Raw genomic sequence first — 17,577 nt, forward strand, 5'->3', positions numbered from 1 at the left:
CCCCTAATTTCTAGTAAACAATGCAGAATCACAAATCTCCAAAATCCAACCTTCAAATATGATTTGTTCTTATATTGATCAAAAGATGCTTCTTTGACAAAAAGCTTTTTGTCACTAACCCATAAACCATTGGATTTTGATATTGCAACCTCTGCTGAGACATGACAATCATATCTAAGAGCATCTCCAGCCTTGACCCATTTTAACACTAAAATTTAAAAATGGAACAAAAATCACAAAAATCTCTCTCCAATTTTTGACCCAAACCCTTCCCCATTTTGGATTTTACCCATTTTTTTGCCCAAATCTGAGACAACTTTTGTCTTGACCTATTTCTCCAAGGGCTAGTTAGAGAGAGAGAGAAAGAGGGAGATGTGTAAAATTTGGGTTTGATGGTTGGAGAAGTGTCTACCCAAAATGGATTTTTACCCAAAATTTGACTCAAATTTTAGAAAAAATATGGGTGAAGGCTGGAGATGCTCTAACAAACCCAAATTTGGAACCAGTTCTTTTGCTATGCTTATTAGGAAAAAAAGCATCTTTGACAACACCATAATTAGTGAAAGTTCTCCTGAGCCAATATTGATTAACCTAATCTGGCAAGTTGTCAATGAATAGAGTGAACCAAGATTGATTATTACTCCCTAACCCACCAATCTTATTCCTCTGTTTGTTAATCACAGGAATCCATCCTCCCACGCTTTGGCTCCCAACTACCATAGCCGAACGATTTATGTCATAATAGAAAACTCAAGCAGCAGCAAAAAATCACTGCTAACCAAAGACAGATACTCCACAAAATAGATCGGACGCAAACAGATTTGAAACAGCAAGCACTAGCAGAGTATCCAACCAAATCGAAACGAATTGACCTTAGTGACGGAGGTCGGGCGAGGTCGACAGCGCTGGCGAGAAGGAGCTCTGAAGACCCAACGGAACCCAGCCGGCGATAGATCGAGGAGTGTGGAAAAGATCGGGGTCTCAACTGAGAATCCGTAGACGATGACTGGGAGTGAATTGGCGACAGCTCAAAACGCCGGTGAACCCAAAGAGGACCAACATCACCAACCCAGATCAGCGATCGATTACCTTCGTGCGGATGAATGGCAACAACTGGAAAGAGGAAAGAAATAGGAACGGGGAAAGGAAAAGAGGTCGGGGATAGGGCCCAGCGCTGGCCGTTGTAAAGGAGGTGCAGGGAAATCGATTTGGGGGTTAGGGTTTCAAAATCGCCATTTTTCTCTCGGAATACACGTAAACTAAAAAGTTTTGAGAACAGGGAAATTAGTTGCTGAGATCGATGTTGAGAGAGAGAGAGAGAGAGAGAGGGGAGAGAGAGAGCGAGAGAGATAGGGTTTGAACGAGGAAGAGAGAGAAGGGGTTTCCCGCCGATTTTGGCTCTAAATATTTGGAAGAATGGCACCTTTCCCTCAGTGAACGCTGTAATTTTTATTTATTTTTAATCCTCAATGCTGTAATTGAGTTGAACGCTATAATCAAGTTTAATGGAACGTCGTGAAACTTCTTCCCCTCCGCTACAGTATCTTGAACACTATGGTAGCCTCAATATACAACTCCATTATAGCATTTTTTTAAAAATGCTATAAGATTATGCAATTAAAACTCATATGTGTTGTAGTCTAGAGAACCCACTTTTTCATGATTACAAATTCTAAAACCAGTGCAACGAAAAAGGGTTTAAAAGATTGAGCCAATTTTTTCTCCCTTTCTCCTACTAATGGCGGTGGCAGTCACAATATCGGTTCTTGGTGTAATCAGAGAGAGAGAGAGAGAGAGAGAGGGAGGCGGTGGTTGTGAAGAATTGGTTGTTGAAGGTGATTTTGTAGTTAAATGGAGGAAAAGATGAAGGAGGTAGTGCCTCATCGTGTTTTTAATTAATCAATTTTGTTTCTACGAAATGGAGTTTGGACTGATTGGTTATCGTGTTTTCTTCTTCTTCTTATTTTTCCTTGAAGATGTCCCTGTCATGTGCGTTTTAAGTTTTAACCGAAATTAACCTACCTTAAAGATGGTCGCATTATTTACTTATAATTTTTTCCAATTTAGTTTTCCATCATATTTTTTTGAAATCAATGATTCGTCTCGACAAAAAGAACTACAAGAGTATAAAAACATGGATTGAAATTGAAAAGAATCCAGCTAAAACGATACTTAAAAATAATACGAAAACAAGTAGTTATTCCAAATTAACTTCTTCTTTTTTTTGGGTTTGTAGTAACCTTTTTTTTATAGTTTTGAGTGTACTTTTTTACTTTTTAGACTCTCTTTAATGAGATGAATGATTAATCTTAAAAATTTACGTGAATCTAATAAAAATTTAATAAAAAAAGTGGATAAAGATACCAACACAGTGACCTTTTTTTTCTTTTTTCTTTTTTCTTTTTTTAAATTTTATCTTTCATATGTATCTCGTGCAAAAGTAAGGTTTTTTCATGAAAATAGAATAGTGATTGGAGTAGGCCCCCCTTTTCTTTAACCGATTGGATGATAAATGCCAAAATATACATATTTTGGCAATTCAATCTACATTTATTAGTTCTTTATTTTTGTTAACTGATTTTTATTATGTGTTTTTGTGTTTATAGGTTGTTCGAGTCCGTTGTCCGAGACTTTGGATAAAAAGAAGATTTTAAAGAAGTTTGGGGTTAAAATGCGAAACGATTCAAAGTTGAATGATTGATTTATTATTTTATAAAGTCTAAAGGGCCTTTGTGTAATTAAGGTTTTCAATCCCTATATAAAGTACTTACCCTACTGATGACGTGAGGTTCCGTCTGGCGTGAAAAGACAAAAAGCTCCCTGGGAAAAAAGGGTTTCGGACGAAACAGGAAAAATAAAAAGAACGAGGCTGCCGTCAGGAACATCACGCACGAAGAACAGAACGAAGAATGTGGGCTACCGAGCCGAGACTTTTGTTTCGAGTGTCTTTTTCCTTTCAAGTTATTTGAAATTTGTTTATTACTCGCACTGAGGTACTCGTTTTAATTTTTGTTCTTAATTAAAGTTGTTCGTTGGTATTCAATTAGTTGTTATCTATTATTTATTTTCTTTCTCCAGTATTAGAAGCATGATTCAAATTAGGGTTTCTTGTGTTTCTTGTTCAATGCATAGTGAGTGGTTGTATAGGTAAGGTCGCGGAGAGATTAGCATATCGTGGCCAGTCCGGGCACTGCTCCTGCTTCCAAGTAATGAAAAAATAATTTTAGATTGGAAAAATACTTCTCGTAGATGAACTCGGGCATTGTCGGAGCCAATGTGAACTGGGAATGGGGGTCCAAAACTCATTTTCCGCTGCATATGAGTAAACGGCGACCACAGGGTCTCGCATATTGCGGGGTATCTTTTTCAATCCAAAGTTGAATGTTTTTAAGAATACTGAATGGGGTAGGTTAATCCGGAACTAGTTGCGAGTGCTATGAACCTTACGACCGTACCTCTTTTTAATTATTTGAAAAGAACAATCAGTTTCTAGATTTTAATTAATCTCAATCAATCAGCAAGGGGTGACTATCTAAGAACCCATTTTAATTAGTAACAACCCGAGTTTTTAGTCACCACACATCACCGTCTTTGTGGATTCGACTCCGGATTTACCGGATATTGTGCTACGTCGGTCTCCGCCCTACGCTTGGGGCAACCCATTAATTTAGGACTAGGAAATCGTCAAGCATTGGATTACTTTGGTTTCTAAACATTTGTTTAAGTTGACATTTATAATTGGTTATTACATTTACAATAGCTTTCGCAGAGAATTATCTGAGGCCTGAGGGTAAAGTAGCAGAACACCGATTTCTGTTAGCAGTGTTAAGAGCAGAGGCTTTTGTAATTACAGAAATTTCAAGGGAGGTTTCTGTTGTGTCTGTTAGGCTTTGTACTTTACGTGAACTTCTCTCTTGTTCAATGTAGATGAAGGTCCACTGCCCAAACAGGACTGCAAAAAAAAAAAAAACATCCCATTAATTGCATAGCAGAACTGCAAGAAAGAGCCCACCACTGGAGAGTATCCTTATATTTAACTTATCCAACTGGTTTGAAAGGGAAAACAACAATTATCCATGGGTTTCAAACCCTGTGGTTTTTATGTGCGTTTCATCAACACCCCCACTCGATAATTGTCTGTCAAACACGTGATGGAATAAGCCAAACAAAAGAGACTTATATCTAAGAATTCACCCTCTCTCATAATAAAAATCACAAATAACAAATACTAACAAAAAAACTATCAGCTCTCAGTTTTTTTGAATAAAAATGACTTTTTTCCGTTGGAGGAGTTGTTTTGATCAAAAGGCTAGAATTTATAAATAACAATTCATTTTTCATTCACCGAAAGAATCGTTTTTTGTTTGAAATTACAAATTTATTACTTTCGCACGAAAGAAATAAAGAATTGAGGGCTTTTTATTATTTATTTCTATAATTAAGAAGGGTGAATTGTCAATATAAAACACTTTTGGTTAATTTTGTCACGTATCTGGTCGAATAGTTGTTGGTAAAGTGCCGGAGAAAAAAACATTTAAATTACGGGGGTTTTATAGTCATTTCTCAAGGAGGTATGTATTATTGAAGGTAAACCTCAGGAGGTGTTAATAATTTTACCCAAAATAGTATCATCTGGTCCTTCGGGGGCCATACAATACAACTTACAAGGTTCAATTTGCAGTAGAAGAACATGGGGTTGTTGGTTAATCACAACCGTCCACATCAATTCCATCACCAAAGTAGACTTCACATTCCACTTTTGCATCTTTTTTCTACTCAATAAAATGGTGAAGTAGGGAGCGACATGGCTAGAGCAAAAACTCCTATAGCAAAAACTCCTATATATAGGAGTCATGGGAATACAGACCCATGCATGGCATAGGAGTGATCATTTTTTATATTTTTTATTTTTACATTTTGCTTCTCATCCAAGGAACCCATGGCTGGTTCTATGAGAGACCAATCATCTATATGTTTCTATCGTCGCAAAGGGCTAGTGGAGTAAAGCCTCGCTTGCATTTCACTTATCGAAAAAGCAGAAGATGTCCAATGAGGGATGACAGAGACGACATAAAATCTCTCTTCTCAACATAATTATGTAGAGTAATCTCTGCTTACTCATCGATCATTTACCTAGAAATTGAGGCATAAAGTACACATGAACGGATTCCTACTGACCGGCGACCGATGAAAATATTAAGGAAACATGACTAATTATGTGTTAGTTTGATTCTCCCAGTATTTCTTCTCCCACAGCTCTACTTGGCTAATTGCATTCGCTTTTCTTTCGAGAAGCGTTTGAAATGCAAGAGCATCGTATGGAGGAGGCATATTACATGGGCTCAAGTCTGTTGGACTCTTCACCATTGATTCCATCATAAACGTCTTGTGCACTCCTACGGGCCTGGGACAAGCGAATGTCTCCGAACAGATTTCGAGTGCTCTCTCAGGTATAGTTGGCTTGTATCTCAAGAGTTTGGCATATTCACTCAAGACATGAAACATGTAGTCGTACACATAATCCATCTTCAAGTCCTCCCTAATGAAGTCACTTCCCGCCTTCCCAATATCTTGTGCCTGCATGAACAGAACTAGAATTTTATTTCCGAGAGGAATGGAGTCGGTAAATAAACAAGAACTTTTTTCGATTGAAGATCAACGTACGTCCGTAATGAAAATAACGAGCAATAAAATTAACGAAAATATGAAATTATGAATACTTAAACCCCTGATTTTGTTGGACCAATATACTTGCATTTCATACATTACATATGTTATGGCAGTTAGTCCAGAGGCGGTTATCAGTCAGTCGATCAAGTGGCTTAGAGTGAGTTTGTTTGTTTGTTTTTTTTTTTTTTTGAACAGCCTTAGAGTGAGTGAGTTAGTTGATCGGCATCAAAAATGTCCAAGAAGAAGAGGCAGCTTACCTTAACCACTTTTATCCCAACATTTTCGAAAATATCCAAGAAAAAGCCCCCAAAGCTCGCGTTTGTTCGTTTTGCGCTTAACTTTTATGGATTATTGATTCGCCTCGAAGAGAGGAATCAAAAGATTTACTTTTACCCAAATGTTTGCAGAAATATCTAAGAAAAAACAACAAAAAGCTTAGTGGAAGAACAAGGCCTTCTTCTTCTTCTGGTACATTTTCTTCAAATTCTTCAGCATGAAGCGTATGACAATTGACGAATTAATGTATACATAATCAACATTTAATTGGATTACCAAAAACAAGAAGCCGGTCATGGACTAACAGAATTTGGATATGAACTATGAAGATCTAGCGTAATTTAAACAAAGCCCTATTTAATTCACTTCTCTCCAAAACTCCAACTCGCAAAATGAAAGCAGATAATCGCAGAAAGTGCTAGCGACTGAAAAACAAGAGAAAATACCTCTCGCTCGTGGCTATTACCCCATTCAACAGCGAACTTAATAGATCTGCACTTGTCTCCCTGATCGTTTATGGGCCAATAGTGGTGCATCGGCATCAATCCTCTTGAGAAGAAATCGTAGTAACGTGTCTTCATCAGTAACGTTACAGAATTACAGGCAAGAATGTATTTTTCACTCACCGACCATCCGATTCCTTCAACGTATATCTTGTACCTGTTAAAACAGCCAGCACCGGATCGATCAACAAAGAAATAAAAGCACTAATTGCCTTTAAGGGATCGGAGTAAATCTTTAACCTGTGCGTACACTGGCTGGCCTGGTTTGATTGCTTGTACCCTTCCGCTCTTTCTTTATTCCAATCCTACAAAAGTTCCAACTTTCTTTAGTTGCTTTGGTTGGAGAGTTTTCTGGGCTACATTCAACTTTCTATTGAATGTTTTTATTTTGTTTTATGTTTGCTCTCTCTCTCTCTCTCTCTCTCTCTCTCTCATGTATTAACATCGTGAAGCGTGTGTTTTGTCCCCCTTTTTTTTTTTCTTTCCTCGATGTACCATTTGTTGAGTTTCTAATAAATTTTTTTTGCCGATTGATTAAAAAAAAACTTTAGTCATTAATTAGGTACACTGACCAAATGTTTAAATATATGCATGTATATAAAACTCAGCACAGAAGAAAAATTTGAATACCTGTTTGTACAAATGAGCACCCCAGTCCTGTTTGTGAGAAACATTACATCTCATGAGTTCCATTCTACTTGCAGAAGTCCTCGGGTTGCCCCTCCAGAATGCATAAGCTTCCTTATCCATCCATCTCTTCCTCTTATCTTCTTCTTTTATTTCCTCTAACAATTCTTCCCATGGTTTTATATTTATCTCTGCCCTACAAAATACCCATATTTCGCGAAAATAGTTCCTCAATTGCTTACCACACATCCAAGATGTCTGACCGATTAACAATATAGCAAGGGTACAAATTTAGAACATGACCCAATTACAGCATACTATGCCTAGCTAAGTTTCTCTCTCTCTCTCTCTCTCCTAATATTAAGCAATGTTATGGTGACCACATTTTGAATACCTTGTGATGTATCTTGTGTCATCAATGAATTTGGAGAATATGCTCTACTACATCACAAATGGGCACATGGTCATCAAATGTGGCGACTAAAGTATTGTTGATATATCTTTGTTTTGCTAAGCAAAAAGAATTTATTAATCTTTATAAAGGATTACAAGGATTAAGAGGATCAAGGGTATATCGGCAAAAAGTCACCCGAGACCTAAAACAAGGCAAGACGCCTACTGAACACCAAAAAACCCACAAAAATTAAACATAAAATAGCCAAAAACCAAAGCGAGTCTCAAACCCTACACATAAACCCCCTCATCAATTAGACGAAAAGCCAAAAGAGCCAAACAGACAAAAAAACAAAGTCATTGAGACCCAAAAATTACACCATCCCCCATATCAAAAAAAAATTCCTTCTTCTATCTCTGCAAAAGACTACACCTCTATTTCTCCCTATCATCGATTTTCTCGACCAAAAGAAGCAGCCAAAACCGAAACTAAGAGACCACCGATCAAAACCAGAAGACCAAAACTCCCCAAACCTGCCCAATCTCGAAATCAAAGAGAGAGAGAGAGAGAGAGAGAGAGAGAGAGAGGCACCATCCTCGAAATCAACATTGTCCTCTAAGATAAACTTTTCCTCAAAATCATCTAGAGCATAAGTATTGTTGCTATATTCTCTCTCAAAGTAAATTCTATCGTCCATAGGTTGAAACCCACCGCCTGTGGGCCCTACAAATTTTTTTGTTATAATTTGAACCATTCATTTTATAGGGTACATAGAGTAATATATCCATTTAAAAAATCAGCTTGATTAAATATCGATAAGTATATAAAAACTTGAATTTCGGTTTACAAAATGGACCGTCATAGATTTTGAAGTTAAATTGTCAGTAACTGTCTATTTTCTAAACTCAAATTTAATTTTTAATATGCTTATTGATGTCCGATCAAGCTCATTTTTTGAGAGAATATATTATTCTGTGGACTCTACAAGATGAACGATTTAGATTATAACAAAAAATGTCTGGTGGGGCCTGTAACGGGCGGTCTATCTTAAGATAACAAAATCAATTACAAAACATCCAATTACATGGTGATATGGATCAAAATAATCTGTGGCATTTAATAATAATAATAATAATAATAATAATAATAATAATAATTTGAAAGTGCGAAGATGCTGAAAATATTAGTATTTTTTTCGCATTAATTATAAATAGTACTCTCTTTGTCCCAAAAAAGATGATAATTTTTGAAATTCATGTCATTTTTCGTTTCTTATATCTTTCAATATATAATATTTTTAATGAATTTGAAAATTTTGTATTATAGAACTAATTGAGAACTATCAAATAAGATTCATATTGCATATTTTTTGAAATTCATATTGAAAGATACTCCTATAAGAAATTGAAATTAGCATGAATATCAAAAATTGATATCTAATTTGGAACGGAGGGAGTAACTATTAATTGCTTACCATCCCCAAAAGGACCAATCGGGGAAAACAATGTTGACCGTGTCATCATCTCCGCAATACCGGAACAATGGAGGTGGGGTGGTCGCATGGTAATCTTCCGATTTGATAACTGGCCTGTCGGCAACGCTGAACATCAGGTCCAGGTCAGGTAATTTCCCAGGATACCTCCGTAACAATTGTAGGATTCCCCACTGCGTAAAAACATCACTGGTCTGAGGCGCCTTCTTCCGTCTGTCCACGTAAGCCCTTCCGTCCACTATTACCAGCCTGAAGTTGGACGCAGGCCAGGCCCTCTCCACCATCTCCGCCGTGATCCCCGTCTCCTTCCACGGCTGTAGATCCTCGTAGATCCAACGGAAGTAGTCCGGGCACGTCGACCCTCCTCCTTGATATTCCTGATGATCATCATCTTGGCCGCCTAATTGGGAATACTGGAAGAAGTTCTTTGGGTAATAGTTCGCAGGGCAATTTCGGGTGCGGTTACCCAACGATGTGCAGTTGAGTGGTATTTGGATGGTCTTCGGTGGGGTATTCCTAGCAGTAGACTGCATGCAATAAATTAGTAACAAACACCAAAAACAACGATATCCAAAGTTAGTGAGACCCTAGTTTGGACCACCGAATTCTCTGGTCCGGACCAAACCGGATCACAGAGCTGCAACTTAGTTTTTGCTTCCTCTAGCCTGGTCCGGACCACATTTGACCTGGCCCGGACCAGAGGTGCTGAAACTCCTGAAAACACATGGAAAACGCCAAATTCCACCTCACACTCAACACAGGTGACCCCATCTCCAAGGGGTATACTCCTCTATAAAAATTGCTAGTGCATGCCACACACAAGTGCAATCAACCATATATACAACCATACACACCCATATTTACGGTAAATCCACTGTTATTTTGTGATGGACTTAACTTAGAGTCACCGTCTGTATTGTACTAAGTGAATGGCTATGAAAATGTGCATGGTTTTTATTCTCGTGGCTAAATTATGAGTTTAAAGACCATTACAATCACATGCGTAGCCGTTTTCTTGATTGCATTGCCTTGTCCTGGCTGAATAAGAGGAAACATTGTTGAACACAAGCAACATGTATAGCATATCTATGTGGCAGTATCTCGATCGCTAGAAACTAGCAATCCATGTAATTGCTGACAAGACACTCTTCCACCTTAGCGTGTTGTGCATCATATTGTGTTTTTAGACCTCCTTCAGAGAAAATAAGAGGGAAGAAAAACAAAGCATGAATGGACAAATAAGAGGGAAGAAAAACAAAGCATGAATGGACCTACTATTTAATACGAACCTCGTTGGTTGAATGGTGAAATGTTTTTGGAAGGAATAAGGGTATTCTATCCAACTTGAAGAGACTCTCAAAACGAATCTCGTCGATTGACTGGATGATGCAAACTAAAGCGACGACGAAGCTGCTGTAGACGATGCATTGCCATCCGCTTGGCCTTGGCCACTTCATTTTGGCAGGAAATTGGAAACCTGTTTTGTTTGGAGAAAAATGGGCAGAGTTTTTTTTTTCCTTTCTAAATTTGGGCAAGTAAAATAGGCATAGAGAGAGGTGATTGAAGAAAAGAGAGGGAACGGGAAGGGAATATCATTTGAGTTGCTGTAGTGAAGTGAGACTATGAAACTATAATGTACTGTATAACTAATTCCCAGCTAGCTTTCTTCTTATACATACGTTGATACGAGGTTTTTTTTTTTTTTTTTGGGACACTACATACGAGGTTTATGGTTGGCGATTTCGTGCCATTGAGTTTACCTTTTTGAATTCTCCAAAGCTGGGAAGTGGGAAGTCAACTCATGAAGAAAGTTAGAACTCCAATAAATGTACTACTACCCATTTTTTTTCCAACCCCGCTATTGGTATCAACCAATAGCATACCGATGGGTACCAACGGGAATGCGGGACTCATTCCGGGTCTCGCACGGATGAACAGTTTTGCCCTTACAAATTCAGAAAACATATATTTCGATATTCATTAAAGTTGATTTCTTCCAAGGTTCCACAAATAATTATATTAAAATTTATGAATATTTTTCAGTATTTTTGTAAGGCCCCCATAACGTGTGGTGACTCATGCATATATGTAGTGGCCTACGTCAGCAGGAACGGAGCAAAAAAATTAACCACACGGGGGCAACAATGTATGCGAGACAAAAAATAAAAATAAACATGCAAAACAATGTAAATACATTAAAACAAAAAAAATTACAAAATAGCAACACTCCATACCTAATTATGCTTTTCATAAATTAACAGATTGCAAAAGTACGTAGCAACGACTTATCTCAATCTATCTAGTAAAACGATTAGGCAAAAACATACTTACACCTTAGATTTCACCAAGATTACTTAAGGTTTCCAAAAATCTATTCTCTTATGTTCCAATTTTCTAGAAACTACCTTAAAATTTTTATTGATGGGGGATTTTTGTGTGTGAAAAATTGAGAGTTTTATTGATTGAATATTTACAGTGTTAACCCTCAAATTTTATGTTTTGATATATTGTAACCCAGCCTTTAGAAATTAATGTTGGTATGCTTTGTATTTCAAAAGTTACCATTATATCGGGGGGGGGGGGGGGGGCGGCGGCGGCGGCCTATGTACTTTCATAGAAAATTTAATTTTTTAATATAATAATAGAGTTTATTTTTTCTTCTTGCAATGGTGACTGTCACTACTTGCTCCTCGTTGACTCTATCTCTGCCTACAACGTGCGATGGTCCTAGACTTTTTATTAATTCGCAGTTGCATAAAATAGATTATTTTGGGGAGCACTGAAAAAGCTTGTTGATCGTCAATGGCTTTATACTCAAGCATGCTGAGAAGTAGTACGGAGTACGTAAGTTTGGAGGCCATGTTCATGCAAAGTTGAACAATTGATTTTTTGTATTGGGTGATGGGCAAGTAAAGGCCCATTTTCTATGATGTCACATTGTCACTACTTTAACCTCTAATATAAATGCCGTATTACTGATACACAAATTGGTTCCTCAAAATTAATTGATATGTACGAACTGGCTCGAAAGCCCTCACCTAAGTAGAAAAAAAAAAATTCCTCGAATTGAGAAGTTGAGAATTTCCTATAACAAATAGCGATGGCGGCTAATCCACGATTTTCGACCTCACATGGGTACATCCCACGGAAATTTTGAGAGAGTGGGTTTCTTTTTCTCCTTTTTTTTTTTGTTGGTGGAAATTTGAGAATACTGTATATGGTAGTTTAACAATTTTCCAATGTGCCAAAAAAAGAAAAATATGGTACTAATTTATTTTACCTTCCATTCATTAGTTGGAGAAATTTTTGGGTGCCGAGTGGTTATATCCCATGTGGCACCCGCTCGGCACATCCGGGCCATCCAATACATTTTTGAACGGCTCAGATTGAAACCCTCTCTCTTCACTCACACCAACAATACTTTCTCTCTCCTTTTTTGATCTCTCCAAATTTGAGCTGTCCAAAAATGCAATAGACGGCTCGGATGCACCGAGTGGGCACCACATGGTACCCACTCGACACTGAAATTGCCCATCACGTGGTACCCGCTCGGCACTGAAATTTTTTCCCATTAGTTGACTTCCCACCTTTCTTAGAGGTGAGAAATCAAAAAGGTAAACTCAAAAGCACGAAATCGCCAACCATGCATAAACTGATGAACACTCATATTCAAGAAAGCTAAGCTGGGAAGTTAGTCTTATGTAAAGAGTTATATTCTCATTCCTCTCTGTTCTCCAATCACCTCTCTGCAGGCCTATTTTATTTACCCAAATTAAAAAAAAAAAAAAAAAAAACAAAAACACCTCTTGCTGCCCTGTTGTTTTCTCCTAACGGGTTTCAAATTTTCTGCCAGAATGAAGTCCCCAGGGCCAAGCCGATGGCGATTCATCATCTACGGCAGCTTCTTCATTGTTTTACTTTGCATCTACCATTCAATCAGCGAGGTTCGTTTCGAGAGTCACTTCAACCAACTACATGTGTTTGATTCCTCGAAAAGTCCAGAAAACCTTTTCTTTGCATTTAGTCCAAAAGGTCGAGTTGGACTTTTTTGAGGAACCAACAAAAAAACCTTTGGGGAGAAGTTTTTCTGTTCAATAAAAACAACGTCTTTGAAGCGTCGGTAGCTGTCGTCGTTGAAGCATCGGTGGCTCGCATTGCAACATGCATTTGTGTCGAACCGAACCAACAAGCAATGCGCACAGTGAAAAATGTCTCTTATTTTGACATTGCATGTGCTTCTTGGCCGGCCTAAAGTCCTTTAATAATAGTCTTTCAACTCCAATGTAGCATGATAATAAACATCTTGGCATTTTTAATAGAGGAGCACCCCGTGGCAATGAGGTGACCTGCAAATATTTCGGCATAAGCCTGTTTTGGCTTAATAATTTAGCATTTTTTTTTTATTTAAATTTTTTTTCATGCTTGTGATTTATGCATCATTTTTTTTTGGATTATTAGTTTTGTGTCAACGAGAAATAATTTAAATTTAACAATATTATGATCAAATTCTCAAAAAAAATATTCGCTAAAGACAAAAGTAATCTAAAGTGGGCCGATATATTAGATTATTTTATCTGTTTATTGCAGTGCATTTCTGGAAATACCTCACCGAATACAATCCTGACCACCACAACCATCCACGTGTACCCTTCCGAAATCCCCAAAAAACCCCTGCGAAAAATCCAATTCCCACTCAACTGCACGTCCGGCAACCTCACCCGAATTTGCCCGGCGAACTATTACCCGACGAACTTCCTCCACTCCCAAGATGATCGGGACCATCCCCCGCCCGCTGTGTGTCCTGATTACTTCCGCTGGATCCACGAGGATCTTCGGCCGTGGAAGGAGACGGGGATCACGAGGGACGCGGTGGAGAGTGGTCGGAAGACGGCACACTTCAGGCTGGTGATAGTCGAGGGGAGGGCTTACGTGGAGAAATACAGGAGGGCAGTTCACAACAGGGATTTTTATACCCTGTGGGGAATTCTACAGTTGCTACGGAGGTACCCCGGGAAGATACCGGATCTGGACCTCATGTTCAATTGGGCGGACACGCCGGTTGTCAAATCGGTGGATTACAGTGGGCCCAATGCAACGGCCCCGCCTCCCTTGTTCCGGTATTGCGGAGATGATGCCACGTTGGAGATTGTTTTTCCTGATTGGACGTTTTGGGGATGGTAAGCCAAAGTTATTTCATGTAGCAAAATTAAAATATAAGCAATGCTATACCCACCGTACAAGTTTTATTGCACATGTCAAGGGGTGAAATTGAGCAGATGCGCAATTGCAACCAATGAATCTAGAAGAATTAGTTATCAATATTAGTTAGAATTGATTTTTTACAGAATTTTATAAAAAATTATTTTAAAATTTATGGATATTTTTTTATATTTTTTGTGGAACCCAAAGTACGTCTCTCACACGCATATGATAAACACATGCGATAAGCCTAGACTTTCTATTAAACATTTAGCAATAATACCTAAGTGGTTGTTTAGAAAGAAGAAGAAGAAATTATTGTTCTTTGCTGGCCGCATTTAATGTTCTCTTTGCTTTTCAAAAAACATTTTTTAAAAAATTTCCCCTAGATTCCTCCTACTTCTAACATTTCTCTCTCTATCTCTCTCCACTTATTATCCCTACTATTTTTCAAAAAAAATTTCAAATCCAAATCCAAACACAGCATAGTGACCATATGCTCATGATTTGCATATAGTAAAGCATAGTCTCCCAATACACTACTACTCAAAATATGGTGGTCAAATGTGATCGTTATAGCAATATAGCATTGCTTAGTAGTTAGAGAGAGAAATTATCTTAGCCAAGCATAGTATGTTGTAACTGCATCCTGTTCTAAATTTGTAGCCGTGATAGGAGTATATTATTAATGGGTTAGATATCTTGGATACACTGATAAGCAATTGAGGGACTATTTGCGTTAAATGGGTATTTTTTTAGGCCAGAGACAAATATAAAGCCATGGGAGGAATTTTTAGAGGATCTAAAAGAAGGAGAAAAGAGATGGATGGATAAGGAGGCTTATGCATACTGGAAAGGCAACCCGACGCTTGCTCCAACTAGAAGGGATCTCGCCAAATGTAATGTCTCTCACAAACAGGACTGGGGGGTTCGCTTGTACAAACAGGTATTTAGACTCTTTTATACGTGCGTGAGTTTCTAATTGTACATACGTAAATATTTGTTCAGCGTACCGAATTAATGGCCTTTTATTTTGTGACAATGACTAAAGTTGTCACCTCTGATGATGGATTATAAATAAAATCAGAATGGCCTTTCATTTCGTTGTTGTATTGCTTACAATGTTGAATGCTTTATTATTCAAGTTCTATCCCTGCATGTGTGGGGTCAAATTAGAATGGAAAACCATGGGTTTCTTCAATACTTCTGAGGTAGGGTGGTGTTCAAAAGGTGATTATCCTTAATTATTTGATCATTTTGTTTCACGGAACACTTGATCTGTTCTGGAAACTATAAAACTTGTCTGACCCTGGCCGATAATTTGAGTGTCGAGTATGAATGGGAGTTAGGTTGGTAATTGACAGTGTCGTTATGTATCTCTAAAGTGGATCAGAATCAACAAGTTACTCTTGGATTGTACAGTATGTCTTCCGTTCCACCTTGGTGAAAAAAAAATTATCATGGACTGATAAGTAAACAATAGTAGTTTTTATAAGGTGTAAGCTCACCTCGAAATATAAGGTGTTGCGAAGGCTTCAAGACTTAAGGGAAAAGAATAAGAGTTCGCGACTCGGGTTAACTGCGTGTTTGGATATTCTTGTCTCGTTAATTATTGTGAAAAAAAAGGAAGACAAGTTACATATTAGGAATTCCATTTGCATATTCGAATCAAACCCATGTAAACACCACATATGCGCCCAAGGCTAATTAAAACTTGGAACTTTTGTAGGATTGGAATAAAGAAAAAAAGGAAGGGTTCAAGCAATCAAACCTGGCCAGCCAGTGTATGCACAGGTAAATGATTTAAGATTTTGGTATCCCTCTTTCTCTTACTATTTCACTTAAAGGCACTAAATTGTTTTTAGAAATGTGTAGCTATGTCCCTCTTTTTGTGTTTTTATTTGATTTCTTTGTTGAGTATCTGGTGCTATTTTAACAGGTATAAGATATACATTGAAGGAGTCGGATGGTCAGTGAGTGAGAAATACATTCTTGCATGTAATTCTGTTACCTTACTGGTAAAGCCACGTTACTATGATTTCTTCTCGAGAGGCTTGATGCCGATGCACCACTATTGGCCCATAAATGAGGACGACAAGTGCAGATCTCTTAAGTTTGCCGTTGAATGGGGCAACAGCCACAAGCAAAAGGTATTTCTCATGCTCCTTCATTTTCTTTTCATAAGCTAAATTTACCCCATTGCTACCGTAGACCCACAGACGAAGTAGTTCAAGAAAGTGATATGATAGTATAGTGTGTAGTAGGACTAGGGAAAGAGGAAGACCTAAACTGGCCGTGATACAGAAAGATTTGAGCTTTCTAAATCTAAGTAAACAAGTAGCCATAAACAGAGTTTAATGGAAAAATAGGATGCATGTAGCCGACTCTAATTGGTTGGAATACAAGGCTCAATTTGGTTTGCTATTGTTTCAGTTGCTCTTTCTGCGGTATTTGTTTTCATTTTGCGAGTTGGAGTTTTGGAGAGAAGTTAATTAAATAGGGCTTTGTTTAAACTATGCTAGATCTTCATAGGGCTTTTTGTATTTCTCATAATTAAATGCTGATTATGTATATATTTCGTCATTTGTCACATGCTTCATGTAATGTATCAAATTTAACTATGTAGCCCAACAAAAACAGGGGTTTTAATTTTCATGTTTTAGTTAATTTTACTGGTTCTTATTGTCATTACAGATGTACATTGATCTTCAATTAGGAAAAAGTTCTTATTTCTTTACTTGCTCCCTCCCTCTTGGAAGTGAAATCCTTGTCCCGTCCTTGCAGGCACAAGAAATTGGGAAGGCGGGAAGTGACTTCACTCAAGAGGATTTGAAGATGGATTACGTTTATGACTACATGTTTCATCTCTTGAGTGAATATGCCAAACTCATGAGATACAAGCCCACTATACCTGAAAGAGCAATTGAAATCTGTTCGGAGACATTGGCTTGTCTTGTGATAGGATCACAGAAGAAGTTTATGATGGAATCGATGGTGAAGGGTCCGACAGACGTGAGCCCATGCAACATGCCTCCTCCATATGATGCTCTTGCTCTTCGTACGCTTCTCAAAAGGAAAGCAAATTCAATTAGCCAAGTAGAGTTGTGGGAGAAGAGATACTGGGAGAATCAAACTAAACATAACTAGTCAGGTTCCTTAGTATATTCATCGTTCGGTATAATTCATTCATGGGTACTCTATCCCTCAATTTCTAGGTAAATAATGTGTAACCAGTGATCAATTTCTTATCATTTCTCACCATATGGATCACACTCGCGGTTGCTATGGGATCAAGAAGTGGCTCGAGAAGCTACATTAAAGTCATGGATCGGAGTTAGGTTGAGCTATTGGAGTTAGTTTATATTCCTCTTTTGTAAGCACTTGTAAACCTTTTTATCTATAGCGAATTTGGTAGA

The 17,577-nt window shown here is 37.9% G+C and overlaps 2 protein-coding genes across 3 annotated transcripts in view; one reads left to right on the plus strand and one right to left on the minus strand.

The window, feature by feature from the left end:
- The window catches only part of LOC131319590 (uncharacterized), a 44,300-nt gene extending 33,733 nt beyond the window's left edge, over positions 1-10,567 (minus strand). Inside the window, exons 1-6 of one of the 2 annotated variants that reach the window (XM_058349935.1) lie at positions 10,252-10,567; positions 8,945-9,489; positions 7,080-7,272; positions 6,690-6,754; positions 6,393-6,606; positions 5,215-5,577 (exon numbers count right to left, since the gene is read on the minus strand). In XM_058349935.1, coding sequence (XP_058205918.1) covers positions 5,215-5,577; positions 6,393-6,606; positions 6,690-6,754; positions 7,080-7,272; positions 8,945-9,489; positions 10,252-10,419 — 1,548 coding nt within the window. In that variant the 5' untranslated portion in view covers positions 10,420-10,567. Of the gene's footprint in view, positions 1-5,214; positions 5,578-6,392; positions 6,607-6,689; positions 6,755-7,079; positions 7,273-8,944; positions 9,490-10,251 lie in introns of those variants that run through there. The other variant, XM_058349936.1, reaches the window with a different exon arrangement.
- A 2,202-nt stretch (positions 10,568-12,769) lies between these two features.
- LOC131319591 (uncharacterized) lies at positions 12,770-17,577 on the plus strand. The gene is made up of 6 exons (XM_058349937.1): positions 12,770-12,906; positions 13,550-14,139; positions 14,921-15,107; positions 15,891-15,955; positions 16,101-16,311; positions 16,946-17,577. Exons 1-6 carry the CDS (start codon positions 12,817-12,819, stop codon positions 17,306-17,308), a joined length of 1,506 nt encoding a protein of 501 aa, XP_058205920.1. The 5' UTR covers positions 12,770-12,816; the 3' UTR covers positions 17,309-17,577.

The sequence above is a fragment of the Rhododendron vialii genome, chromosome 3a (assembly GCF_030253575.1).
Source record: "Rhododendron vialii isolate Sample 1 chromosome 3a, ASM3025357v1".
NCBI lineage: Eukaryota > Viridiplantae > Streptophyta > Magnoliopsida > Ericales > Ericaceae > Rhododendron > Rhododendron vialii.